Here is a 27,923-nt window from a genome sequence, read left to right on the forward strand (position 1 = left end):
AAGGTTATGACCAACCTAGATAGCGTATTCAAAAGCAGAGACATTACTTTGCCAACAAAGGTTCGTCTAGTCAAGGCTATGGTTTTTCCTGTGGTCATGTATGGATGTGAGAGTTGGACTGTGAAGAAGGCTGAGCACTGAAGAATTGATGCTTCTGAACTGTGGTGTTGGAGAAGACTCTTGAGAGTCCCTTGAACTGCAAGGAGATCCAACCAGTCCATTCTGAAGAAGATCAGCCCTGGGATTTCTTTGGAAGGAATGATGCTGAAGCTGAAACTCCAGTACTTTGGCCACCGCATGTGAAGAGTTGACTCATTGGAAAAGACTCTGATGCTGGGAGGGATTTGGGGCAGGAGGAGAAGGGGACGACAGAGGATGAGATGGCTGGATGGCATCACTGACTCAATGGATGTGAGTCTGGGTGAACTCCGGGAGTTGGTGATGGACAGGGAGGCCTGGCGTGCTGCGATTCATGGGGTCGCAAAGAGTCGGACACGACTGAGCGACTGATTTGATCTGATCTCTGTGTATTCTTGCCATCTCTTCTTAATATCTTCTGCTTCTGTTAGGTCCATACCATCTCTGTCCTTTATCGAGCCCATCTTTGCATGAAATGTTCCTTTGGTATCTCTGATTTTCTTGAAGAGATATCTAGTCTTTCCCATTCTGTTGTTTTTCTCTATTTCTTTGCATTGATCGCTGAAGAAGGCTTTCTTATCTCTTCTTGCTAGTCTTTGGAACTCTGCATTCAGGTGTTTATATCTTTCCTTTTCTCCTTTGCTTTTCGCTTCTCTTCTTTTCACAGCTATTTGTAAGGCCTCCCTAGACAGCCATTTTGCTTTTTTGCATTTCTTTTCCATGGGGATGGTCTTGATCCCTATCTCCTGTACAATGTCTCGAACCTCATTCCATAGTTCATCAGGCACTCCATCTATCAGATCTAGGCCCTTAAATCTATTTCTCACTTGGGCCTAGAGGAGCTGTCCCACGTTGAAGGTCAGGAAGGGCGGTGATGAGGATATACCCCTCGTCCAAGGTAAGGAGCAATGGCTGCGCTTTGCTGGAGCAGCCGTGAAGAGATACCCCACGCCCAAGGTAAGAGAAACCCAAGTAGGTGTTGCAAGAGGGTATCAGAGGGCAAACAAACTGAAACCATACTCACAGAAAACTAGTCAATCTAATCACACTAGGACCACAGCCTTGTCTAACTCAATGAAACTAAGCCATGCCCATAGGGCAACCCAAGATGGGCGGGTCATGGTGGAGAGATCTGACAGAATGTGGTCCACTGGAGATGGGAATGGCAAATCACTTCAGTATTCTTGCCTTGAGAACCCCATGAACAGTAAACAGAGGTGAAGCCTTGTGTTAAAAGAAATAATGCCCACTGCCCTCCCTCCAGGAGACCTGGTGTCCTTTCAGAGAGGTGGGAGGGGATAGGAATGTGATTCAAGGAAGTGAACAGCCCAGGACAGTACGCCTGCATAATAGAAATGATCGCCCAGGGAGCAGGCATCTGCCTGTAGGCTCAACCAGATTGGGTTCAGAGAAGGCCTGTGTAGCTGGTACCCAGCCTCAGGCAGAGGCCCCAGCCTTCCAACTCTCTGAACATCCTCTTTTGAGAGGTTTTTATGGAGGTTTCACAAGCTTGGTTGATTGAATCATTTGCCTTTGGTGACTGAGTCACCAGTTCCTCTCCACTTCTGAAGATTTGGAAGGTGGGGCTGAAACCTCCTGGCGTCTAAAGGTTTGGTCTTTCTGGCCACTGTCTAGTGGCCTGCCAAGAACTGCTCATTACAAGAGACTCTCCTATCACTTGAGAGATTCCAAAGGTTTTTTAGGAGCTGTGTGCCAAGAATCAGGCACAAAGACCAAACATCTATCTATCACAGAGGCAAATTTTCTATGTAAACTCTCTGGATTTTTAAATTGTTGGCAACAAATCCTGGTGGACACTGTGATGATCCAACAAAGCAATTTTGAGATTGTAAATCATCAATGCTAGATGCAATTACCTTATGGCCATCTAGTCTCACCAAGCCTTTTGTGAACATGTTTTTCCTCTGTTGTAAGAGTGACACATCAATGCTGTAAAAGCAAAAACCATGCAATTGTTGCAGCCACGCGTTCTGGGAAACAAATTCCCTCAGAAGGACAATGCAGATAGTGGAGTGCAGGTTACTGCACCGGCAGGCCCAAGGCAGAGTCTCCTCTTAGCCAAGGACCCTGACCAGTTTTTGTGAAAACCTTATATACCCTAAGTGTACTTGCTCAAACCCACCTCCCCAAATTCCTTGAAACTAGTCTGGACAAGGTAAAGAGAGATACGATCAAAGTTAACCCATGATTCATGTGCCACAAGACTAGATAAACAGTGGATATTTATCAATAGGCCTGTGATCATATCCCGATAAACATAATGGGATTTACCACTTTGTTCTGTTACAGAGATAATTAGCATATTCTTTTAGGCAATGGAGAATCCAAGTCCTGAGGCTCTTTTATTGGGGGGTCTGGTTTTCCATTGGTATGCCATTTCTATAGACACCGGGCACAAAGTTCAGAGTCCATTGGGAGGGCGACCATGCGTGTAGCCTAATGTTCGCAGCCTGGCCTAGATGGAGTTCAGCTCTGTCTGTTTCCTCCTTCACAATAGGAAGTCTTTCTCTCCCCCAAGACCTCTAGCAGAAGGAAACTTTTCAGCAGTTTCTATATGTACTTCTAGGGGTGGTGTGTGTGTGTGTGTATCAGTTGGTGTCCTGTCTTTTCAGGTAACAGCACATCTCAGCTTTATCAGCACCCAGAGATTGCAACTATCTAACGTTTTGTAGAATCTGCGTGGTGTATATTAGATGGTCTACTGATCTACTCTAATTCCAACCAGCCAGTTTCCCATTGGGTAGCTCCAGTTTTGTTGTTGTTGCTGTTATGAATTGTATTGATACTGCCGCCAACAGACACACACACACATCCAAATATGCCTGGAGCATAAACATCAGCAAGCAAGATTTCCGGCAGTGTGTATGTGCCTTCAGCATTTTTCATTACAGCCAACTTGCCCTCTCAGTCATCAGAGTGGGACACGGTTTGCTTTGCAATCTTGTCTGCCTTTTTCATCCTGCCTATTTTAGTCAGAGTTCTACCAATATTGATGGCATCTGTTTAAAAATATATATCTTACAGAGAATTCCCTGGCAGTTCAGTGGTTAAGACTTGGCACTTTCACTGCCAAGAGCACAGGTTTAGTCTGTTTGAGAAACTAAAATCCCACGAACTGCGTGGTGTAGCCAAAAAATATACTCAATTTTAAAAATAAATAAAAATATACATCTTCTGGACAAACACATTAAGTCAATGTATTTCTGTGATTCATTTTCTATTTAGCACCAACATGTTCCAACTTATTTTCCATTTAAAATTTTATTTTACTGAAAACTTCAGCTGCTTAGTCTTTTCTATAAGGTTTTTTAAAAAAATTATTACTTGTATTTTTATCACAATAAGAACAACATATATAACATGAATAAGATGTAAATAGCAAAGTTGCTATATGTGATAACATTGCATATACAGAGAAATCTCAACATTTTGGGTTTTGGTTACTTTTCATTTCTATGCCTACTGAAAGAGGTATAATTAAGTGGAAGAATTCAGAATATCTGCATTTTTTCCCTCTATCATTCTATTATATATATATATATACACATGGGATTGCAAAGAGTCAGACACGACTGAGCGACTGATCTGATCTGATCTGATATACACACACACACAATTATATATGGTAAAATATACATAGTATAAAATTTAGTTTTAGCCATTTTTTTAAATTGAAGTATAACTGACCTACAACTGTATGCTTGTTCCAGCTGCACAACATATTGATTTAATGTTCTAACTCATTACAAAACAATCGCCACCATTTCAACCATTTTTAAGCGTACAGCTCAGTGGCATTAAGTACATTCACTTTGCCATGCAACCATCACCACCATCCACCCCCAGAACATTTTCTTTCATCTTCCCCAACTGAAACTTTATCTATTAACAATTTCTGTAGGATTTTGTAGCAAAATTTTAAATTCATGGATTAGCTTTTGGCTGTATCAAATTTTATTAAAACCAGGTTCTACCATTTTGAGCCTTTGACCTCCTATGTCTGGGGTCCATTTTTTAACATCTGAATTTTTTTAAATATTTATTTTGCTTATGTATTTGGTTGTGCCAGGTCTTAGCTGTGGCCTGTAGATCTTTTAGTTCTGTCTTGTAGGATCTAGTTCCCTGACCAGGGATCGAACCTGGGCCCCCTGAACTGGGAGTGTGGAGTCTTAGCCTCTGGACCACCAGGGAAATTCCACTTTTTGGTGACTTTTATTTATATCATTTTAAAGTTGCAATAATAGTACAAGGAATAATCATGTACCCTTTACTCAGATATTGTTTACATTTTGCAGATGTGTATTATCATTCTCACTCTCTTCCTTTTTCTCTCTCTCTAACACACACACACATAACACACTCATATACACATATATGTATATATTTTTTAATCTGAGCCATTTTTTGAGATTTTCTTGAGGCATGGCTGATTGACAATATTATATAAATTAATTTTCATGTATACAAAGTGATTTACAATTTTTAAACATTATACTCCATATACAGTTGTATCGGCTATTTTCCCTGTGCTGTACAACAAATCCTTGTAGCTTATTTGGGTTTTTATTTTATTTATTTATTTATTTTTGGCTCTGCTGGGTCTTCATGGCAGTGCGGGCTTTTCTCTAGTGGTGGGAAGCAGGGGCTACTCTCCAGTTGGGGCACGAGGGCCTCTCACTGCAGTGGCCTCTTGTGGAGCACAGGCTCTACACTGTGCAGGCTTCAGGAGCTGCAGCACATGAGCTCAGTAGCTGTGGCTCCCGGGCTCCAGAGCACAGGCTCGATAGCTATGGAGCACGGGCTTAGCTTTTCCACAGTATGTGGAATCTTCCTGGATCAGGGATCAAACCCACGTCTCCTGCATTGGCAGGCAGATTCTTTACCACTGAGCCACAAGGGCTAATTTGGTCAAAGTGTTAGTTCCAAAGATAACATCCCAGGGCTTTCTGGGATGAAGCCAGACGTCAGGTGGAGCCCAGGACCGAGCAGACATGAAAAAGTGGAGCAAAATCAATAAATAAAAGGGACAGGGACTTCCCTTAACCACTGGGCGGTCCAGTGGTTAAGACTCCACACTCCCAGTGCAGGGGCTTTTGTGGTTCAATCCCAGGTCTGGGGACTGAGATCCCACATGCCGTGTGGTTTGGCAAAACAAAAACAAAAAAAGGAACAAAAACTGGTTTAGAGAGCTCTTTCTCTTCACGTTGGCTGCAAGTTGTCATTTCTTCTTCACCTTCTCAGCCGGAGGGGTGCTCTGGGTGACACACACGGCGTGGACCTGGGCCAGACCTTCCCTGAGCCCACCTGATCTAGGCGGGGGGAGGGCCATGGAGATCTGTACTCAGCTTCAGAGCAGCATGAAGAATTGATTCTGGCCGGGGGGCGCGGGGCGGGGCGGGGTCGGGGGACGAGTGAACAAACAGAGGCGCTCCGGGGTCAGGTAGAGCTGAGGCCAGCAGGAGAGGGAAGCAGGGGGGCTCCCAGAAAAGCTTCCCAGTCGGGATACACGCTGGCGGTGGCAGGGTTCAGGTGTCATCAGGACTCCTGGAAGATTGTTTTCAAAATAATCTGCAGCAGGAAGGAAAAAATACAATAGCTCTGGAGTCGGAGAGGCTCTTGGGAGGATCTCTTGGGAAGGAATTTGATTAAAGAAACAGGCTGCCTTTGTGGTCACAGAAATGTAACTTAAATGAGCTCCTTTCCATCTCTCATTTGAAATGTTTCCATGAACCAAACATACACTTCCCTCTGCCTCGGCTCGCTGCCTGTTTCTGTATGAACCATGAGCTAAGAATGGCTTGATGTTTTTAAACGGTTGGGGAAAAGAATCGAAACAAGGATATTTTTTGTGACATGTAAAAATTACGTAACATTCAAATTTCTGCATCCATAAATAGTTTTATTGGAGCATGTGTGTGCTAAGTAGCTTCAGTTGTGTCTGACTCTTTGTGACCCTGTGGACTGTAGCCCGCCAGGCTCCTCCATGGGATTCTCCAGTCAAGAATACTGGAGCGGGTTGGCATTTCCTCCTCCAGGGGATCTTCCTAACCCAGGGATCCAACCTGGATCTCCTAAGTCTCCTGCATTGGCAGGCAGATTCCCTACCACTGAGCCACCAGGGAAGCCCACGAGGCAGCTTTTGAGTAGCAATGGCAAGAGTTGGGTAGTTTTGTCAGAGACCATATGGCTTCCCAAATCTAAAATATTTATTAGGTTTTTAAAAAACAGATGTCATTTATGGCTAAGGTGGCTCAGTGTTAAACAACCTGCCTGCCAATGCAGGCAATGCATGTTGGATCACTGGGTTTGGAAGATCCCGGGTTTGGAAGATCCCCTAGTCAGACCCATCCAAGCGCATATGCATACACATTTATGAATGCTTGTTTTTTTCCTCAGTTAAAAAAGTAATACAAGGGATGTGTCCCTGGTGGTCCAGTGGCTCAGACTCCATGCTTCCAATGCAGGGAGCATGGTGTTTGATCCCTGGCTGGGGAACTACGATTCCACATGCTACATAGCACGGCAAAATAAATAAATTAAATTAATTAAACACGGAGTATTCATTTTAAAAAGTAACACATGTTCACGGTAGAAAATATGGAAATCAATTTTTTTTTAAAAGCACTTGCGATACCACTGGTCAATGGTTTTTTCGGATGCATATACATGCCTCTAAGGGCTCCAAAATCACTGCAGATGGTGACTGCAACCATGAAATTAAAAGATGCTTACTCCTTGGAAGAAAAGTTATAACCAACCTAGACAGCATATTGAAAAGCAGAGACATTACTTTGCCAACAAAGGTCTGTCTAGTCAAGGCTATGGTTTTTCCAGTGGTCATGTATGGATGTATGGATGCATACATACATATGTCTTCACAGACCAACTGTGAAGAAGGCTGTGCGCCGAAGAATTGATGCTTTTGAACTGTGGTGTTGGAGAAGACTCTTGAGAGTCCCTTGGACTGCCAGGAGATCCAACCGGTCCATTCTGAAGGAGATCAGTCCTGGGTGTTCTTTGGAAGGAATGTTGCTAAAGCTGAAACTCCAGTACTTTGGCCACCTCATGCGAAGAGTTGACTCATTGGAAAAGACTCTGATGTTGGGAGGGATTGGGGGCAGAAGGAGAAGGGGATGACAGAGAATAAGATGGCTGGATGGCATCACCGACTCGATGGACGTTAGTTTGAGTGAATTCCGGGAGTTGGAGGAAAAGGGGACGACAGAGGATGAGATGGCTGGATGGCATCACCGACTTGATGGACATGAGTTTGAGTGAACTCCGGGAGATGGTGATATATAGGGAGGCCTGGCGTGCTGCGATTCATGGGGTCGCAAAGAGTTGGACATGACTGAGCAACTGAACTGAACTGAAGGGTCTGGCTGTATAAGTATCATGAAACTAGGGAGATGCTAGGTTAGTTATTTTTTGTGTTTTTGCTCTTACTTTTGAATCAATTTAATATATCCTAAGAAATTTTCACAAACTTCAATCTATTACCTGATTATATCAGCAATTAACCTCATTAGATATTTAGGTTGTTTCCAAGTTTTGAACATTAATAAAGCTGTAGAGACTATTTTTCAGTGTTTCTCTGATTATCCTGAAAACAAATTCCAAGCATCAGAATTACTGGGTCAGCAGACTTGCATCCATTTTGCCAAGCTGTACCCCAGAAACATCAAGTCAACATGTGTTTCCACCAGAAGGACCAAGGAAGCCTCCCCCACTTCACCACATTCTCATCAGCACTGGACATAATCATACTGTTCCATCGAGAGGTGGGAGAGGACTCATTTTCAGTCACATTTCTATGATCAATGTGAAGTGAAAGTGAAAGTCGCTCAGTTGTGTCTGACTCTTTGCAACCCCATGGACTATACATACAGTCCATGGAATTCTCCAGGCCAGAATACTGGAGTGGGTAGCCTTTTCCTTCTTCAGGGGATCTTTCCAACCCAGGGATTGAACCCAGGTCTCCCGCTTTGCAGGTAGATTCTTTACCAGCTGAGCCACAAGGGAAGCCCTATGATCAATAGTGCATTTTAATCTTCCACCATTCTACTGGCCATCTATATTTATTTTTTAATTATCACTAATTCTTTGTCCATTTTTTCTATTTATTTCTGTTCTTAAAGAGGAATAAGACCTGCTCTTACTACACTTAATAAGAGGTACAAACTACTATATATAAAATAAATAAGCTACAAGGTTATATTGTACACTGCATGAAATATAGCCAATTTTTATAACTTTCAATGGAGAATAAGCTATATAGAAATATTGTATCACTGTGTTACACATACTATTGCAAATCACCTAATTTCAGTTAAAAAAAGAAAAAGAACCATTTTATTGATTTGAAGGACTTCCCTGGTGGCTCAGTGGTAAAGAATCCACCTGCTAATGCAGGAGACATGGGTTCGATTCCTGGGTAGGGAAGATCTCCTGGAGAAGGAAAATGGCCACCCACTTCAGTATTTTTGCCTGGGAAATCCCATGGACAGAGAAGCCTGGTGGGCTACAGTTTAAGGGGTTGCAAAAGAGCTGGACATGACTTGGCGACTAAATCGCAACTGATTTGAAAGTGCTCTTTGTGTGGTAAGGATATTAACTATGTTAATTAAAACTGAATGCTATGGGGAGTTCTCTGGCAGTCCAGTGGTTAGGACTCTGGACTTTCACTTCGGAGGGCCAGGGTTCAATCACTGGTTGGGGAACTAAGATCCCGAAGCAGCCAAACCAAACCAAACAAAACCAAAAATCTGAATGTTATCAAAGTCCTATTGTGGTGGCAGCTAATCAGGGCTGGAGGGAGGGGGAATTGGAGGAAGGTGGTGAAAGGTACAAACCTTCAGTTATAAGATAAATTATAAGATAAATAAGCACTAGGGATATGATGTACAGTGTGATCAATTTAATTAACACTGCTGTATGTTATATATGAAAGCTGTTAACAGAATAAATCCTAAGAATTCTCATTACAAGGGAAAATTTTTCTTTTTCTTTTCTTTTGCATCTATGAGATGGTAGATGTTCACTAAAACTACTATGGTTCATTTCATGATGTTTGTAAGTCAAATCACTATACTGTACACCTTAAACTTACACAGCTCTGTGTGTCAATTTTAACTCGATGAAACTGGAGGGAAAAAGTAAATATTAAAAAAAAAGTACGGCTAATCAGGTACCCACTTTCTGAGAAAAAGAAAAGAGAAAGTAGTAACTGTATATTTTCTGGGTCCATGGAAAATATTTTCCCCAATCTATCCATTGATTTTTTAAAATAATTTTTTAAATTGAAGTATAGGTGATTTACAATGTTTCAGGTATATAGCAAAGTGATTAAGTTATATATATATATAACTTTACTCTTTTTCAAGTTCTTTTCCGTTATAGGTTATTACAAAATACTGAATATAGTTCCCTCTGATATAGTTCCCTCTATACGGTAGTAGGTCCTTGCTGTTTATTTTACATGTCTGTTAATTCCGAATTCCTAATTTATCCCCCTCCTTCCCTTTCGGTAACTGCAAGTTTGCTTTCTTGTCTGTGAGTTATTTTGGTCTTGTAAATAAATTCCCCTGTATTGTTTTTAAGATTCCACATATAAGTGAAATCAGATGATACGTGTCTTTGGCCTCACTTAGTATAATAATCTCTAGGTCCATTTATATTGCTGCAAAAGGCATTATATCATTCCTTTTATGGCTGAGTAAAATTCCAGTGTTTGTGTGTGTTTGTATAAAACACATCTTCTTTATCCATTCATCTATGGGTGGACATTTAAGCTATTATAAATAGTGCTTCTATGAACACTGGGGTGCGTGTATCTTTTCGAATTAGAGTTTTGTCTTTTCTGGACAAAACAAAAATTCCAGTCCTGGACATAAGTCAGGAGCAGAATCGTTGCATTGCTGGATCATATGGTAACTCTAATTTTAGTTTTTTAAGGAACCTCCATGTGGTTCTCCATAGTGGCTGCGCCAATTTACATTCCATCAACAGTGTAGGAGAGTTCCTTTTTATTCTCAGACTTTTTTTATTATTATCCTTACACTTTTAAAAGGGTTCACCACATTAAATTTGTACTAAACATTCATGTGGTCAAATCCATCCAACCTATCCCCATGGAGCTGGTGTTGTGTCTGTGCTTACACACAAGCAGGCTAATACTTTTCATACCTGCCTGGCCCCATGAAGATCCCATTGGTGTGCCCAGGACCAGCCTCTGCAGATCACCTGGGGCTGTTTCAGAGGGAGGTGAAGTTCAGGAAGCAAGAGTGGCCCTCCATCCTTATCGTCAGGTCCCTTGGATGCCAGGATGCCAAAGAACCAGCAAGGGGACTCCCTGTACCATCTGCCTGCCCACCCTGCCTCACGTGTAAGGGCTGTGGCAAGACACATTCTGTCACAGTGAAGGGATGCACCCTACCTGGGTGAGCACATAGTCCTCCTGGGTTAGGTTCCAAAGGATTTCAAAGTGGTCCATATCATGGAGCTCTTCAAAGGAGGCTTTCCACCCTCCTTGGCACAATGTCTGTGTAAGAGAAATGAGGGAAGAGGAAACATGAGGCTCGTTGGCCGGGAGGGCGGGCAGAGCTGGAGAAGGGCTCTCGCACCTGCTTACCAGCTGCTCAGTAAGTATTTGTTGAAGAAATGATTGGTATCATAGGGTCCATTTAGGTGAAATAAACAGGAAAATAATAAGATTGGACGACCCTCAACCTCAAGCCAAAAGAGGGGTGCCCGGGGTACCTGATAAAACTCCCTGGACTGTCGGTGGAATTCCGGGCTGTCGTGTTGGCCCACAGTCACCAGGATGCGGCAGGCTGGATCCGCGGGCTGGGTGGGGGCCGTCTCCAGCTGCCACAGCGGGCTGTTCCTCTGAGCATCCTCCCTGGTGTGGGGGTAGGTGTGGTCAGGACAGAGGAAAGCATTTGCTGCACCCCCGGCCCTCCTCACTGGCTGCAGGCCAGCTGAGGGGGATGAGGGGACAAGTGACTTACAGGGCTGGGAGGAGGGGGGCATTCTCAGAGGTGTGCATGATGGGCTCCAGGTCGTAGACTCCACTCAGCAGGAAGAAGCCTGTGAAGGTAGAGAACAGTCACTGAGCCAGGCTGCTGGATGGGGCAAGATGGGGCCAACCTGCCTCCAGGGTCAGAGGGGCAAGACAAGGGAAGCGGCAGAGAAGAAGCAAAGCAGGCCCTGCTCCCTGGGCCCAAAGCCCCCAGGTCAAGCCACTCACAGCTGTTGAGATTTCAAGCAACTGGTATAGACCCTCAGGCCCATCAGGGCAGGGTGAAGGCTGCCTAGTCAGACTCATTCTCCGTGGAAACCTTTGAGGTTGGGCGTGACTCCATGCTTGGTCCAGTCGGCCAGGAGCATCATGGCAGCGAGGTGGGCCCCAGCAGAGTGTCCACACAGGTAAATTCCCCTTCAGTGGGTCAGAGCAGAGAGCAGGGTTTGCCTTCAGTGTAATCAAAGCCACAGCCCAGTATCGAGGGGATCCCATTTGCCTTCTGCTCCAAAGCCAGAAGGGATGGCTGGGCTGCATCCAAGGAGATGAATCCACTGTCCTCCCACCCAGTCTGACAAAAGGAAAGTTTGCAGTGGTACCCACTGGTTGCCTGGATACTGCTTCTGGACAAACATGATGCTCTGGGTCACCTGGTCTACCATCTGGTCCAGGGTGCCTGTGCAGAGGGCAGGAGCTGTGTCAGGCTCCATCAGGGGCTCTCTCCCCTCCAAATCCCAGTGGCCCTTGTACCTGCAAGACCACTCGTTACCTTTGGGGGCAATGTCATAAGCCACTATCACCACGGCCACTCCCTGTGCTGTCAGTGGGTTCACCATGAAGGCTGATGTGTCCTTGCTGCAGAAGGAGACAAAGGCATAACAACTGGAGGCCACGTGGCCACTAGACTGCTTCAGTGTCTGGTCCACCCAGAGCCCTGCCCCTCTCTGACCCAGGGTGGTAAGGGAAGAAGTGAGGCTCTGTCCTTATCACATCACATGCTAGCTGTGGCGCCCTAGAGACTATATTTAATCTCTAAGCCCGGTTTCTTCCTCTGTGAAATAGAGATAATTATGTTCTTTCTCTTCGGATGCTGTTTCTGAGAACTGAAGATCAGACATGCAGGGAGCCTCACAAGGCAAAGGGTAAAAATGCAATAAGTGCAACATTAAAATGCTGTGGTTGAAGGGCAGTAGATCCTATAATAAGCAATTCCTTAGTATGATCCTAGGGAACAACAGTGTCTGTGAAAATCCAAATACCCCTCTGCTTATCTTAGGGTGCCCACTGGGGCCAATCCCAGTTTGCCTGGGACTCTCTCTTTTTTTACTGCTAAAGGCCCCAACCCCCGGGAAACCACTCAGTTCTGAGCAAAACGGGATGGTTAGTCACTGTGGTTCTCCATGATTGGAGAGTAGACTGAACATGCTTTTCACTGAATATAGTGGGTTCAACAGTGTCTTTCCTCAAAAGACATGTCTAAATCCTAAACCCTGGTACCTGTAAATGTGACCTCATTTGCAATAGGGTCTATGCAGGTATGGGCTTCGCAGGGGTTTCAGTGGGTAAAGACTCCACCTGCAATGCAGGAGACTCAGGATATGTGGGTTCAATCCCTGGGTCAGGAAGATCCCCTGGGGAAGGGCATGGCATCCCACTCCAGTATTCTTGCCTGGAGAACCCCAAGAACAGAGGAGCCTGGTGGGCTACAGTCCATAGGGTCACAAAGAGTCAGACACGACTGAAGCGACTGAGCACACACACAATGCAGACATAATTAAGAATCTTGAGACGGGATCATCCTGGATTTAAGATGGGCCCTAAACCCAATAACTGGTGATGTTGTAACAGAAATGAGAGGAAGGATGGAGATGCAGACACACGAAGACCATGTGAAGATCAAAGCTCAGTTTGAAGTGATGCAGCCACAAGGTGAGAAAAGCTTGGAGCCCCAGAAGCTGGAGCCTTCGGAGGGAGTGCTGCCCTGCCCACACCTTGATTTCAGACTCCTGGCCTCCAGGACTGTGAGAGAAGACATTTCTGTCCTAGGAAGCCCCCACGTTTGCAGTAAGTTGTTGCAGCAGTCCCAGGAAAGGAAGAGGCCAGGCAAAGACGAATCTCCTCTTTTCTCCATTCATTCACATTCCCTGGCTCACCTTCCGCTCTGCCAGTATCCTCCGTGAAAAAACACCAGGAAAGGCATAGCTGTAGGACAAAACAAAGGGCGTGTGGGCCAAGGCAGGGCTCCCAGCTGAGATCCGAGGGCAACCACCAGCCCCCAGTTACCTTCAGATACTGCCTCGGGAAGGTAGATGTCCAATTTCTCTCCGTCGCCGTCTCCGTAGGGGACATTGAGCAGGCTCCTCCCGGTGGCCCGGGCCCTCTTGGTGACTGTCTCCGGAAATGGACAAATCACTGTCAGTACAACCTCAGGCAGCAGCACGTTCTGTTATTATTTTGCCGAAAGCCCCTTTGGGTTGACCAGTTGGCTCCAGAGGTCAGTGCTTCCCCAAGTCCATATGGTAATTGGGCCTGGGGTCTGAAGCATTCCCCCAGATGCATAGTTAAAAAGACATCAGACTGGCCCATGTGGGTGGAGGCAGTACTATCTTCAATGTCTGTCTCTGGTGAGCTGGCAGTTGACCGGCACCATTTCTACCTCTACTCTATTACATGTTTATTATGAGTGTTACCCTTGGCTACATGCTCCTGGAAGTATAAACTTGTCCAAGTATTTGAAAAAATAATCTTCTAGAAACTAAGATATAAAATCACTTGAAACAAATAGATAATAAAACACTGCTACTGCTAAGTCACTTCAGTCGTGTCCGACTCTGTGCGACCCCACAGACGCCAGCCCACCAGGCTCCGCCATCCCTGGGATTCTCCAGGCAAGAACACTGCAGTGGGTTGCTATTTCTTCTCTGATGCATGAAAGTGAAATGTGAAAGTGAAGCCGCTCAGTCATGTCCGACTCTTAGTGACCCCATGGACTGCAGCCTACCAGGCTCCTCCACCCATGGGATTTCCCAGGCAAAAGTACTATAAAACACTATGAATACATAATTGAGTGCCATGATGGCAGAGGTCAGAGTGATGTGAAAATTGGCTTAGGACTGGGGTTGAGAGAAAGGAGGAAAGGGACTGTAAATAAATTAAATATCAAAGGCGGAGACATAGAGGTGGGAGTGAAACACAGCAGGACTCTATGGTCCTTGTCCCCCATGTCATCTGCTGCCTTTTGTCTGTGGAACATTAGCCAAAGAATAAGTTTAACCAGAGAAGTGAGAAAATGCAGAAACGAAGGAAAACAGTCAAAGAAGACCAAATAATAATAATAATGTCATAAAACATAGGCAAGGACTTTTAGTTCCTTCTCAAGGGCTATAGATTATATTCTGAGCTGTCTTATAGATAAAGCCCGCACCATGTGGAAAAATTTAACTACAGGATGACTAGACTATAGCCAGACGATGCAATCTGCCACAATTGTAAGAACTGGCCTCAGAGAAATGGAAACAAACCGACTGTGGAACTGAAGATTAACTGTACCTAAAATAATTAAGATGATGCTGGTCAGACCACTGGTGACCAATTTCAAGATGATTGTCAGAGCTGACTGTGCTGTTTCTGCCTGTAGCTCCCTCCCTCTGTCTATAAAAGCTCTTGCCCAGGGGGCAAGTCAGCATTTGAACAGGTGTCTGCCTCACCCTCGCCTGCTGAGTTGCTGGCATCCAAAATAAAGCAAATTTTCATTCCCACCAACCTGGCCTCTTTATTGGCTTTTGAGAGGCGAGCAGCCAGCTGGGCCCCACTTTCATGAAGAGGAAGGGACTCTCTATGTTCATGGACTTTCAATGTCCCCCAAAGGCCCCACTTTCATCACTGAAACCCGGGCAGCTCAGCTCCCGCCAGCACTGGGCACCAGGGAGTGTAAACTGGTAAGTTTTTCCTGTGGGGCAACTTGGAAATAGGTACTAAAGCCCAAGAAAATCATATTCCTTGATGCATAAGACCTTATCCATCCATTATTATAAGAAGTAATCAGAAATATTTTTAAGGACTTGCTTTAAAGATGCTCACACTAATGCTATTTATGACACTGAAACATTTTAGACACAGCCCAGGGGACCTACAACAGAAAACTGGCCAAATACATTATGGTATATCCCCTTTCTCTCCTTTATTTTTGACCTCAGCATTCATCCATCCTTCAAATATTTTTATTTACTGTCACCCTCACTAGACCATAAGCTCTGTGACAACAAGGGCTTTGCTTTGCCCACCTCTGTACAACAGAACCGGGTACATCAAAACCACGTAAAATAAAATTGTGTAGGGAATTCCCCAGCAGTCCAATGGTTAGGACTCTGTGCTTTCACTGCCGACAGCTCGAGTTCAATCCCTGGTCTGGAACGAAGATCCCACAAGTTATGCAATGAATAAATATTTCAATACACAGTGTTGGGTCAATTGAATGGGAAAAAAAAGTTTTTCGATCCCTATCTCATACCATATCAGATCAGTTCCAGATTGACTACAGCTTTAAATATAAGAGCAAAGACAATAAACCTTTTATTTTTATGTTGCTTTTTAATGATATGTTTTTTAATATTTATTTTTATTTATTATTTGGCATTGCATTTATGATAATAATTTGAAATGTATTTTTAAAAATATTTTTATTTGTTTTATTTTTGGCTGTGCTGGGCCTTCTTTGCTGCACACAGGCTTTCTCTAGATGCTGCAGGGATCTCTAGATCCTTCACTGCGGTGCATGGGCCGTGGCTTCTCTTGTTGCAGACCACAGGCTCTAGACGCAAGGGCTTCAGCAGTTCCGGTGTGTGGCCTAAGTAGTTCTGGTCCTTGGGCTTAGTTGCTTCGTGGCATGTGGGATGTTCCAGGATTAGGGATCGAACTGGTGTCCCCGGCATTGCAAGGTGGATCCTTTTTTTGTTTGCTTTGACACGAAAGTAGGATTTATTGGTGGACGTGAGTAAAGAAGAGACAACGCCAAGGCTCTCATGGGTGCAGGGCCCACCATTTGTCCAAGGGAACACTATCAGGCTGTGTTGACCCCACAGCCATCTGGCATGAACTATTACTCTGCTTACATGTTTCAAATTTATCCAAATTAAACTTGGCAAATTCCCACTTCTGGTGGCCAGGGAACTTGAACCTGGCCCTGCGCAGGGCCTCAGTCACATGCTCCTTGTTCTGCAGCTTGGTGAGGATGGATACATCTTGTTGATGCGGATGACATGGAAGGGGTGGCGCCCCACTTGGATGTGAAAACCATCTTTGCCCTGTTTTCACCATGGACTTGTTGGCACAAACCCAGGCAGGCTCCAGGGCTTTGGAGGAGAGTTGCTCACACTCGTCTGACACTGTGTGGCCACGGAGTGGGAACCCATCCACTTTTGCCTTCTGCTCCAGGTCAAAGATGCAGATCTTAGCATCAGGGACACCTTGGCAGAAGTCAGACTTCGGGTTCAGTTTGTTCTGACAATACCAGTAACACCGGGTGGGGCGGCAACCCATGGTGAGACTAGGATCTTAAATGGGGTGCCGAAGGGAAAGAGCGAGGTGGATTCTTAATCACTGGACCACCAGGGAAGCCCTAACTTGAAATGTCTTTTAAGAATGTCATCATATTTTGTAAACTGTGTTGAAAAGTTGACGGGCAGGTACCTGTGAAAGTTATGAGCTATCTGAGCATTAAGTGAGATGCCATTACTTACTTTTTCTTTTGAAGAAATAATAATCGGCTTATAAAAATATACAGCAGCCATTTCCATGAAATACCCCTGACAAGGTGACTGTCATGGATATGGAATCTCTCTCCCCTAAATCCAAATGGCAGCATATGAAATGCATTTCTGCCTGTTTCACTTAATATTTCTTGGAGAGCTTTCCTAATCAGTACATAGACAGCTTCCTCATTCTTCTCTTTCTTTTTTAATAAATAGGTAACTTGCTATTCCGTCCTATGGCTGCACCTTAATTTATTTAACTGGTTGTGCCAGTTTTTAGGCCAAAACAAACCTCACCAGATCATCAGGAAAGTCTCTTGGCTCCCTCTCTGTTTATCCTGAATCCTGAATTTTCTCCCTGCGCCCACTGAGACCACCCTGGATCCCCCTCACCTCTCCCCCGTTTTCACCAGGGCTCCCTGCAGCCCTGCAGGTGTGAGCCAGGTGTAACTTACATCACATCCCATTGATCTGAGGTTCCTGTCTGTTGCTGGGGCTGCCCTAACAAAATGTCATACATACACTCAGGGGCTTCGACAACAAGACCCTGGAAGGGAGGATCAAGGTGCCGGCAGGGGAGGTGTCTGGCGAGGGTCCTCCCCGGGATGGCAGAGGGCTTTCTGGCTGGGGGCTCCCGTGGCCTCTTTGGGTTTGGGAGCAGCTCTCCCTCTCTCTAGGGAGACGAACCCTCTGTGTCTCTTCAAACAATCCTACTGGATCAGGACTCCATCCTTCTGACCTCATTTAACTTTTTTCTTCCTTAGAGGCCCCCTCTCTAAACACAGCCCCACTAGGAGCTAGGAGTTCAACGTGTGAGGTTTTTAATAATAATTATTATTTTTTAAAAAATATTTATTTATTTATTTGGCTGCATCAGGTCTCAGTTGCAGCACTCAGGCTTAGTTGCTCCTCGGCACATGTGACCTTAGTTCTCTAAGCAGGGAGCAAACCTGCGTTGCCTGTATTGGAAGGCAGATTCTTAACCACCAGGGAAGTCCCAAGTAATTATTCTAAGGGAAGACAGTTTTTTCTCCTATTCTTTTCTTTGGTTGTGCTGTGCAGCATATCTTAGTTCCCCAACCAGGAGTCGAAACCCTGCCCCTTCAGTGGAAGCTTGGAGTCTTAACCACTGGACCTCCAGGGAAGTCCCTTCAACACATGAATTTTTCAGTCCATGACAGCCCCACACTCCCTCCAAAAAGCCCCAGAGCTCCCCTGCTCACCTTCCCTGAGAGGTCTGCCAACCACCTTCCCTCCAGGTGTGAAGGTGTTTGTTCTGGACAAACTCCTCATACCGCAGGCTCAGCAAAGGGGAGCGATTTAATTAACACAAGAGTTCTGGAAGTACACGTGCACCCATGAGATTTATGTTGTGCCAAAACGAAGAAAAAGGTAATGAAACGTATGCTCTAAGTTGAAGAGCAATTAAAACCAGGCAGCTGTCAAGATTCATTGTCACGTGTTAAAAAAAGTCTCCCTCTGATATTAAAAAACCCAGCTGAGCCTGACACAGAGAAACTGCCTCTCTCCAGGAAGTGGCGTGATGGGTTGATGGCAGGCAGCTGGGTGCAGGGACAGAGACTAGGGTGACTCACTGTCTCCCCCCAGAGCCTGAATACTGCCAGCCCTCCAGATGCTGCATCTACAGGCAGGGACACTGGGGGGCTTCAACAAGACGCTCCAGGATAAACCCAATTACAAACTTCCTTTTTTGAGAAAGCAAAAATTCATTTTCTATTGCTTACAGTCCAAAGTGTCACAGCTCTGACAGAGAGAAACTACCCGTCTCCAGACCCAACTGAGCACTGTGTGAGAGCAATTAGGAGAGGCAGGGGCCAGAATCCCTAGAGACTAATGCAGGCGTGGGGCGGGGAAACCCATCAGATGGTGTCAGAAAGCTGAAGATCAAGAGTTTATCAGGTGCTGTGGGAGCAATTTAAGAAGTGGTTAGGGTCCACCAGCCTTTTTTTAAATTTATTTTCTGTACACTCTTTTTTTTTTTTGGCCTGGTCACACAGTATGTGAGATCGTAGTTCCCCGACCAGGGATTGAATCTGCGCCCCCTGCGTTGGAAGCATGGGGCCTTAACCACATGACCATCAGGGAAGTCCCCTCATCTAGTTTCAGAACTCTTCCCTCTCAGTCTTTTAATTCACTTAGAAAACAAATATTTATATAAGCAGCGATCTTGTGCCCATTTTGGAATTTTGCAGTGATAAAATAGGAAAAAAAAATATCCCAATCATGTGTGGCTTACCCCTTAAAGAGGGGGACAAGCAGTTGTAACTGTCAGGTAGCAACATGTTCTATAGAAATGAGCCAGATCTGAAAAGACCACACACTGTGTGATTCCAACTATTCTGGGAGAAATAAAAGAATGGAAACAGTGAAAAGATCAGTGGCTTCTGGGGGCCGGGGTGGGTGGGAGGGAGGGAAGAATAGTCAAATACAGGATTTTTAAGTCTGTCTGTGAACACAAATAGGGAGGGAGTATCTGGCAGGACGAGTGGACAAGCTGGAGAAGCTCTGGGAGGTTGTAGGGTAGTGGGGGTTTCTGGGGTTCAGTCATGTTTAGTCCAAAGTCAAAGAAAAAGCAACTTTCCTTCTGATTCTCCACATACGGGATCTTAGTTCCTCAACCAGGGATCAAACTGAGGCCCCTGCAGTGGAAGCCTGAGATCTTAACCACTGGACTGCCGAAGAAGTCCCAACCATTTTAAAGTGAACAAGTCAAAATTGATGGTGTTATTAAAAAGAAAAAAGTGAACAATGTAGTGGCACTTAGCACATTCACAACGCTTTGCAACCATCACCTCTATCTAGTTCCTGAACATTTGTTTCAGGGGTTCCCTGGTGGCTCAGTGGTAAAAGAATCTGCCTGCCAATGCAGGAGATGCAAGTTCAATCCCTGGGTCCAGAAGATTGCCTGGAGAAGAAAATGGCAACCCTCTCCAGTATTCTTGCCTGAGAAATCCTATGGACAGAGGAGCCTGGTGGACCACAGTCCACGGGGTCACAAAGAGTCAGACATGACTTAGTGACTAAACAACAAAACATTTTTTTTCATCTCAGAGGGATACCCATTAAGCAGCCCCTGTAATCACAGCTTTGTGTCTCTACAGATTGCCCTGTTCTGGATGCTTCACATAAATGGAATCGTACATATAAATAATAATCATACATATAAATGTGACCTTTTGTGCCTTCCTTCTTTCAGTGAGCACTGTGTTTCAGTGTCCATCATGTTCTAGTATGCATCAGTAGTTCATTCCTTTCTTGTGCCCAAAATAATTCCATTGCACGGACATATCACACTTTGTTTATCCAGTCATCTGTGGATGAATTTGGACTTTTCCCACCTTTTGGCAATTGTGAATAATGCTGCTATGAACATGTGTGTACATGTATTTGACTACTTATTTTCAATTATTTGGGGTTAGAATTTTTTAACTGAACTATTGTTGACTTATTACATTACATTAGTTTCAGGTATATGACACAGTGATTCAACATTTTATAGATTATAGTCCATTTAAAGTTATTACAAAATAATGGCTGTATTTCCCTCTGCTGTACAATAATATATCCTTGTTGCTTATCTATTTTACACATAGTATTTTCTATCTCTTTTAGAAAGAATTTTTAACACTGTTCATACTATCAAAAGAAAAAAAAAAGATTGCAGGGAGCTACCTTGTGGTCCATTGGTTAGGACTTGTAGATTTCACCGCCATGGCGGTGAAATTCTTGGTCAGGTAACTAAGATCCTGCAAGCCCTGCAGCTCAGCCAAAAAAAAAAAACACACACACACAAAAAATCCACAACAAACCAGGATTGCACCCTATTAATACAGAACATTTTCTTCCAGGAGAAAATAAAAAGAGACTAGAAGAAACCGCATTACAATGTGAACAATGGGTGGCAGAATTATTGATGGCTTTATTTTCCAAAATCCTTTTCAGTAAGCAAATGCTCCTTTTGTAATCAGAAAACAATTGTTGCCTAAAAATGGCCAGCCTCAGATAGTGCAGGGCGGGGCTATTACAATGTGGTCTGTGAACAATGAGTGCCCCATAATGTTTGCTACTGGCCCATGACGCAGGTGTCGGTAAACATTTATATATTAATATATGCAGTTTGGCAGAATGGCTGTTTCTATTGAAATTAGGACTAAGGAATTTGGGCTTTCAAACAACTTGTACGTGAATGTTCACAGCCGCACTTTTCACAATCGCCAAAACGGGGAAATAGCCCAAATGTCCATCAGAGGATGAATGGATAAACAAAACGTGGTCCATCCACACAACGGAAAATTATTCGTCCATAAATAGGAATGAAGCCCGGGCAGGCTATAACAAGGACGGACCTCCAAAACCTTGTGCTAAGGGAAAGCGGCCAGACACAAAAGATCACATCTTGTAGGATTCCATTTATAGGAAACATCCAGAATAGGAAAATCCATAGAGATAGAAAGCAGTCATTTGTTGCCAGGGCCTGCCTAACGGGTAGGGAGGTATCCTTTCAGGGTGATGAAAAATGTTTTGGAACCACACAGAGGAAATGATACCAACAACGTGAATGTACTGAATGCCGCTGACTTGTACACTGTAAAATGGTTAAAATGGTACATTTTAAGTTAGGTGTATCCTATCACAGATAAACAAAAGTGGGCCCTTTGGTTTTATCTGGTGGAAAGGAAAAACAGCCAACTCAGCCTTAAAAAGTAGGAGGATCCCTCGGAGAGGCTGTCAGTTGCAGAAGCTGTCAATCACGAGGCCCCCACCCACCTCGATGGTGATTGGCTCTCCTAGGGCGAGGCGTGGCTTGAGGGACAGGGAGTTTGGAAATGTGCCCCCAGCCTGGTTACACACACACATTATTTAGTTTCTTGTACAATGTATTTTTGAAATTAGTTTCTTGTACAATGAGAAACGCTGGGTTGGAAGAAACACACGCTGAAATCAAGATTGCCGGGAGAAATATCAATAACCTCAGATATGCAGATGACACCACCCTTATGGCAGAAAGTGAAGAGGAACTCAAAAGCCTCCTGATGAGTGAAAAAGTTGGCTTAAAGCTCAACATTCAGAAAACGAAGATCATGGCATCTGGTCCCATCACTTCATAGGAAATAGATGGGGAAACAGTGGAAACAGTGTCAGACTTTATTTTTGGGGGCTCCAAAATCACTGCAGATTGTGATTGCAGCCATGAAATTACTCCTTGGAAGGAAAGTTATGACCAACCTAGATAGCATATTCAAAAGCAGAGACATTACTTTGCCAACAAAGGTCCGTCTAGTCAAGGCTATGGTTTTTCCAGTGGTCATGTATGGATGTGAGAGTTGGACTGTGAAAAAAGCTGAGCGCCGAAGAATTGATGCTTTTAAACTGTGGTGTTGGAGAAGACTCTTGAGGGTCCCTTGGACTGCAAGGAGATCCAACCAGTCCATTCTGAAGGAGATCAGCCCTGGGATTTCTTTGGAAGGAATGATGCTGAAGCTGAAACTCCAGTACTTTGGCCACCTCATGCGAAGAGTTGACTCATTGGAAAAGACTCTGATGCTGGGAGGGATTTGGGGCAGGAGGAGAAGGGGATGACAGAGGATGAGATGGCTGGATGGCATCACCGCCTCAATGGACGTTAGTTTGAGTGAACTCCGGGAGTTGGTGATGGACAGGGAGGCCTGGAGTGCTGCGATTCATGGGGTCGCAAAGAGTCGGACACAACTGAGCAACTGAACTGAACTGAACTGAACAATGTATTTTTGAAGAGGAAAAAAAAAGAAACTAAAATAGTTGCTTAAGTTTACTGCAACTCATTTGAAAAGACCCTGACTCTGGGAAAGATTGAAGGCAGGAGAAGGGGACAACAGAGGATGAGATGGTTGGATGGCATCACGGACTCAATGGACATGAGTTTGAGTCAACTCCGGGAGTTGATGATGGACAGGGAGGCCTGGCATGCTGCAGTCCATGGGGTCACAAAGAGTCGGACACGACTGAGAGACTGAACTGAACTGAAATTTACTGCTATGCTCACTGCTTCCACTTCTGGAAAGTGGCCTGCTTATTGATGCTCACCACCTCTGCTTCTGTGAACCGGCCTGCTTATGGCTTCAACCAAACTGCGTAGGCTGGAAAGTCACTAGGACCCGGAAGCCCACGCATATAAAAGATACCCAGAATAAAGCCCGGGGGCTCAGACACTGGAGGCGATTCCGCTGAGCACATGCCGGTGCTGGATAAACCCTGTTGTTCTGCATCTCCCAGTGTTGTAATCTCTTTCCGTCGCCACGGCTTTCTAAAACATTTTTACTGAGAGTCTTATTAAACAAATTTAATAGCTACTGGTAGAGGACACAGTTCTTCCAACTTCCCTCTGCCCGTGTTCACTAGCCTGGGAGAGGCCAGGTCTTGGGGGAGAATAAACATGACCTACTCATTGGAAGAGAACAGTGCCCACCGCAAGTTACTGGTGGAAGATGTTAGGATGGAGTAGATCAAAAGAAAAACAATGTCCTTCCTGGTGCAAAAAAGGAAAAGGGAGTTTACCTCCCTCCCTTTTCTTGGAGAATTTATTTTTAGGAGACATCATCATAAATCCTTTCTCTACCCCTTCGGGAATGCATGTAAATATTTTTTAAAGCTAAATGATTCTCTTACCAGTTTTACAACTTAGGAATGTTTTTCTCAAAGACCTGGGAGCTCTTTGGGTTTTTACTGATGTGGACCATTTTTAAAGTTTTTTATTGAAGTTTTTACAATACTGTTTCTATTTTCTGTTTTTGTTTTTTGACTGTGAGGCATGTGGGCTCCCTGACCAGAGATCAAACATGCACCCCCTGAATTGGAGGATGAAGTCTTAACCACCGGACTACCAGGGGAGTCCTTGGGAGCTATCTCTTTGAAATGTATTATCAGCAAGATAATCCATGGGAGGACAGGATCCTAATTCCAATACCCATCCAGCTACAACTTGCAAAGCCATTTTTTGTCATAAGGATATGGGGATTTTTTGTTTTCCTCTGGATAATGACAATTTGCAAACTCAGATGGCCAGCCTAATGACTAGGTGGATTTAGGAGGGACTAGGGTAGCAGATGGGCTTCCCTGGTGGCTCAGATGGTAAAGAATCCGCCTGCAATACGGGAGACCTGGGTTCCATCCCTGAGTTGGGAAGATCCCCTGGAGGAGGGCACGGCAACCCACTCCAGTATTCTTTCCTAGGAAATCCCACGGATAGAGGAGCCTGGCAGGCTGCAGTCCACAGAGTCGCAAAGAGTCAGCGACTGAACGACAACAATGTGGTGATGCCTTGGGGAGGTACTTAGGTTTAGCTGAGGTCACGAGGATGGAGCCCTCGTGGTGGGATTAGTGGCCTTATAAGAAGAAAGGTGAGCATTTCTTTCTCTTCTTTCTGCCATGTGAGGATGCAGGGGGAAGAGGTCTATCTGCAAGCCATGAAGAGACCCTCACCAGGGGACAAAATCAGCTGGCACCTTGACCTTGGACTTCTCAGCCTCCAGCCCTGGGAGAAAGAGATTCCTATTGTTTAAGCCACCCAGCCCGTGGCATTTTGTTATGCAACCTGAGCTGACCAATACAAAGACAGATAATATGTAAATGCAGTATTTTTTAAAATCAAAATTTGTGCCAAAGAAGTCGATGATGAACAAAATGTCAACATTTCCAATAGAGACAGGCTCCAACCCTTGCATGCATGGCTCTTCTCACTCACCTGGCCTGAATGCCCCATCATCACACTCACCTTCTTCACCAATGAAATGGGGCAGATGCGCTGGTGGCACCTCTAGGCCAGCTGGAGCATCGAAAACAGGAAGGGAGGTGGGATGTAAATGTAAAGCTGTCCACAGGGCTTCTCGGGAGGGATGGCTAAACACAGTCTCCGAGGGCTTACTTTGGAGTCTCAGAGTCTCTTCTTAGCCCTTGCTTATTATGAGAGACTCCCTTTCTCTAAAGGGTCAGCTCTTTTTTCCCTCAAGACAATTACGGTAGACAAACAGGTTTGCTACCTGCTCACATAGGTGTCACTGCGCACTCAAATATATACTGAGTCTATAGAGACATATTTGGTGCCGAGCTAGGCATGGTAGGGAACTCTGGAGAGCCCAGGACACAGCTCCAGCTCTATCAGGAGAGGGAAGGTGCTGAAATGTGCTGGAATAAACCCCCACTAGCCTGTCCCTCCAGCTGGGTTATCTCGGTGTAGAGAACATCGATCCCGGGAGCTCCATCTGGCCTGCTGGAACAAAGTGCCTTTGCCAACCTCCAATTTTCCGACTTGCAGGAGGGGCTGGCTGCTTCCTCACCCACACATTCCCTGTGGAACCTGCCTGCCCGGCCCAGCTCAAAAGGTGGCAGCACACACTCTGGAGACCCAGGACTGAGATGGGAATCAACCTTGAGACTTCACTAGCTTACAGATTCCCAAGCCCTGATTTCATTAAAAAGAAAAAAAGCTTCTTTGACTTGGTAAATAGCAACAACATTCCACTTTCAGCAGCTGCGTGGGAGACCTTCCTTTTTTCACTCTACTTCTCTGGGCCACTGTAGCCTTAAGGCCTGGGCATAGCTGGCTGGTTGGCTGATCAGGCAGGGATGTGGAACACAGTCTCTGAGCCTCCCTCCCCCTGGCAGTCCTGCAGCCAGGGCTCCCCAAGCAGATGAGATGCCTGGACTTTGGGAACTGTCCGGAGAGGCTGGGGCTATGAGGCTCCTCCTCCCTGCCCCAGCATCTTGAACCACTGCCACATGCTAAAGTCCACCCAAAGCGGCCACAGAGAGGTCCCCCAGTACCTTCGTTTCCAATCTGTGAATAGGTCCTCATGGCCTCCTCTGCTCCCAGTCTGACAACCCATCTGCTGGGGGAGTACTGGTTATCCAGCTCCTGTGGGACACAGACACAAGGTTCTGTAAGACCTCTGACCTCCATGCAGACCCTGCCCCCGCCCCTCCACGTGCCTGGATGCTCTTCTCTGCCTGGAGAAGCCCCTTCCCTGATATCTCTTATAGATGCCCTTAGCTTCCTTCAAGCTCCTCCAGCCTCCAGCCTGGCAACCCAGGCCCCACTGTCCCCCCACTAATTAACTAGATGTTTCAGATACAACAGAAACAAGATTGCAAGTGCTGTCAGACACTTGCAGTGAGGGCAGTGCCTTGCCTTTAACCAGCAGAACAGCCTTAAAGGGAAATGAGGACCCATAAAGGTGTCCCAGTGAATGCCGCCATGGGCACCACTTCTACAGCAAAGATCACAGGAAGCTAGAGAGCTGGGGTAGTCATTGCAGAGACAGTGACGTGAAGTTGATCTTCCCTGACAGGACATGAAGCTGACTGAAGGTCACAGCAGAATCAGTGACCCAGAGGTGAAGAGGAAGGAATCAAAGGTCAGATGATTGGAAATGCTGACCAGCCTCAATTGCTGAAACGCAGAGGAAGCGGGGCTGGAGGGTGGAGAGTGAGTCTTGGATGTCAAGCTAAGACGTTCAGACTTAATCAGAAAGTCGTAAGGAACCAGGTTTTGGAGAAAGCACTCAGACACACAACAACCACCACAAAACAAATAAAGAAAGCAAACAAAAAATGGGCAAAGGCTGGACTGGGAAATTTGAAGAAAGGGTGGCCTCACGGAAAGGTCTTAGGCTCTACAGTCAGATGGGCTGGGTGCCATCCAAGCTTCAACACTTGCAGGCTCTTTTACCCTGGGCGACTTTCTTACAGTCAGTTCCGTCATTTGTATAATGAGCAAAACAACAGTACTTCACTTCATGTACACACCCTATAGCTTTGATCACGGTTAGCCTGGTGAGGCTGAAAGCTATAAGGCATGTACATGAAGTAAAGCTAAGCACTCAGATGTGGGTTTCCTCCTCGTCCCATTGAACAGGGCTCTTGGCCAGTGGTGTTTGGGTCTGTACCGTCTGTGGTCATAGGATGTTTGCAGCCATACCTGGCACACTCTGTGATTGCTATCATCGTCCTTTTTGCTATTATTTACTTATAAGAATGGTAATGCAATGGGTTCTGAGAGTGCTCTCATATTGTAGGGGTTTGTGTGAGAAGAGAAAGACAAGAGAGAGACAGAGAGACACACACGCACACACAGAGGATGGAATCTCTTGGGGGCAGTATCCATAACTGTCATCACATTCTTAGATGTGTCCATGATCTGAGAAAGAACTGCTACTTAAAATGCAGGAAAAGTAATCCGGAAATTGAATGATAATCATAAGGAGTGTTTTGCATATGTGGTTTCTTTCTTTTTTAATGAAGGAGAGAGAAAGAGTGGCTTTATTTCCTTGCCAGGCAAAGGGGGAACACAGGAGGCTAGCGGATCAAGAACTGCACCCCACACATGAGGTTTCTAACCCTCACGACCATCCTGCAGTAATACCAGCCTTTCTGCTTCCTTCAGGTCTGGCACATTCTCTGCACATTGCATAACCTCAGATTAAGGTTAGGAACTTCGGCCCCAACCTCCTCTGGGGTTAATATTTATAAATATTAATATAGCCAGGGCTTCCATATTCTACCCTTAAAATCAGGCTAGCAAAAGCCTGTCTGTGGAGAGAAGTAAAATAAATCCAAGTGCTAAAGCTTTGGGGATCTGCTACACTGTACCAACAGCCCCCACAGGAATGATTCTAAACTTTTCTCTTAACTCTCATGTAATGTCTGAGCTACACTCCTCAGCCCCAGCCTCTCTCCCTGTGATTCTCCTACCTCTTTAGACATCCTCTTCCAGGGAGCCTCGTGCCTGTGATTTCCACCGGAGACGTCCATCCCCGCTTTGTACCACCAGACGCACATGTACCACAGTGCCACATGTACCGCGTGTGCGCGCGACCCAGCCTTTTTATAGCAGGTGGGCAGGGCTCCTACCAGGCCCTGATGAACTACGCTCACCTCTCTGGTGACAGACCAGGCCCCATCCGGGAGGAGCCACGCCCACCTCCCGGGGACAGAGCCTG

At 45.3% G+C, this 27,923-nt stretch overlaps 1 protein-coding gene and 1 pseudogene across 5 annotated transcripts; both read right to left on the minus strand.

The window, feature by feature from the left end:
• Positions 1-293: 293 nt before the first annotated feature.
• On the minus strand, positions 294-27,901 carry AFMID (arylformamidase). 5 transcript variants are annotated; one of them, XM_027518392.1, is made up of 11 exons: positions 27,676-27,898; positions 25,750-25,840; positions 13,463-13,567; positions 13,333-13,381; positions 11,949-12,034; positions 11,783-11,855; positions 11,499-11,596; positions 11,169-11,247; positions 10,918-11,059; positions 10,595-10,699; positions 294-333 (listed from the first exon to the last, which is right to left on the minus strand). In XM_027518392.1, exons 1-11 carry the CDS (start codon positions 27,760-27,762, stop codon positions 313-315), a joined length of 936 nt encoding a protein of 311 aa, XP_027374193.1. In that variant the 5' UTR covers positions 27,763-27,898; the 3' UTR covers positions 294-312. The 5 variants fall into 5 exon arrangements, with proteins under 5 accessions (XP_027374193.1, XP_027374191.1, XP_027374194.1 ...); XM_027518390.1 differs by lacking the exon at positions 294-333 and adding an exon at positions 3,829-5,727; XM_027518393.1 differs by lacking the exon at positions 294-333 and adding an exon at positions 7,201-7,254.
• LOC113877839 lies at positions 15,849-19,582 on the minus strand (annotated as a pseudogene).
• Positions 27,902-27,923: the final 22 nt, after the last annotated feature.

The sequence above is a fragment of the Bos indicus x Bos taurus genome, chromosome 19 (assembly GCF_003369695.1).
Source record: "Bos indicus x Bos taurus breed Angus x Brahman F1 hybrid chromosome 19, Bos_hybrid_MaternalHap_v2.0, whole genome shotgun sequence".
NCBI lineage: Eukaryota > Metazoa > Chordata > Mammalia > Artiodactyla > Bovidae > Bos > Bos indicus x Bos taurus.

What these genes read in the sequence shown, in the direction of transcription:
- AFMID (XM_027518389.1), bottom strand. Translation starts at nt 27,762, where the DNA reads ATGTGCGTCTGGTGGTACAAAGCGGGGATGGACGTCTCCGGTGGAAAT. An exon ending in AGTCCAGGGAGTTTTATCAG is followed by an intron (nt 10,700 to 10,917) that starts GTACCCCGGGCA and finishes TCTCTTACACAG; the next exon opens with ACATTGTGCCAAGGAGGGTG. An exon ending in AGGACTATGTGCTCACCCAG is followed by an intron (nt 10,408 to 10,594) that starts GTAGGGTGCATC and finishes CCTCTGAAACAG; the next exon opens with CCCCAGGTGATCTGCAGAGG.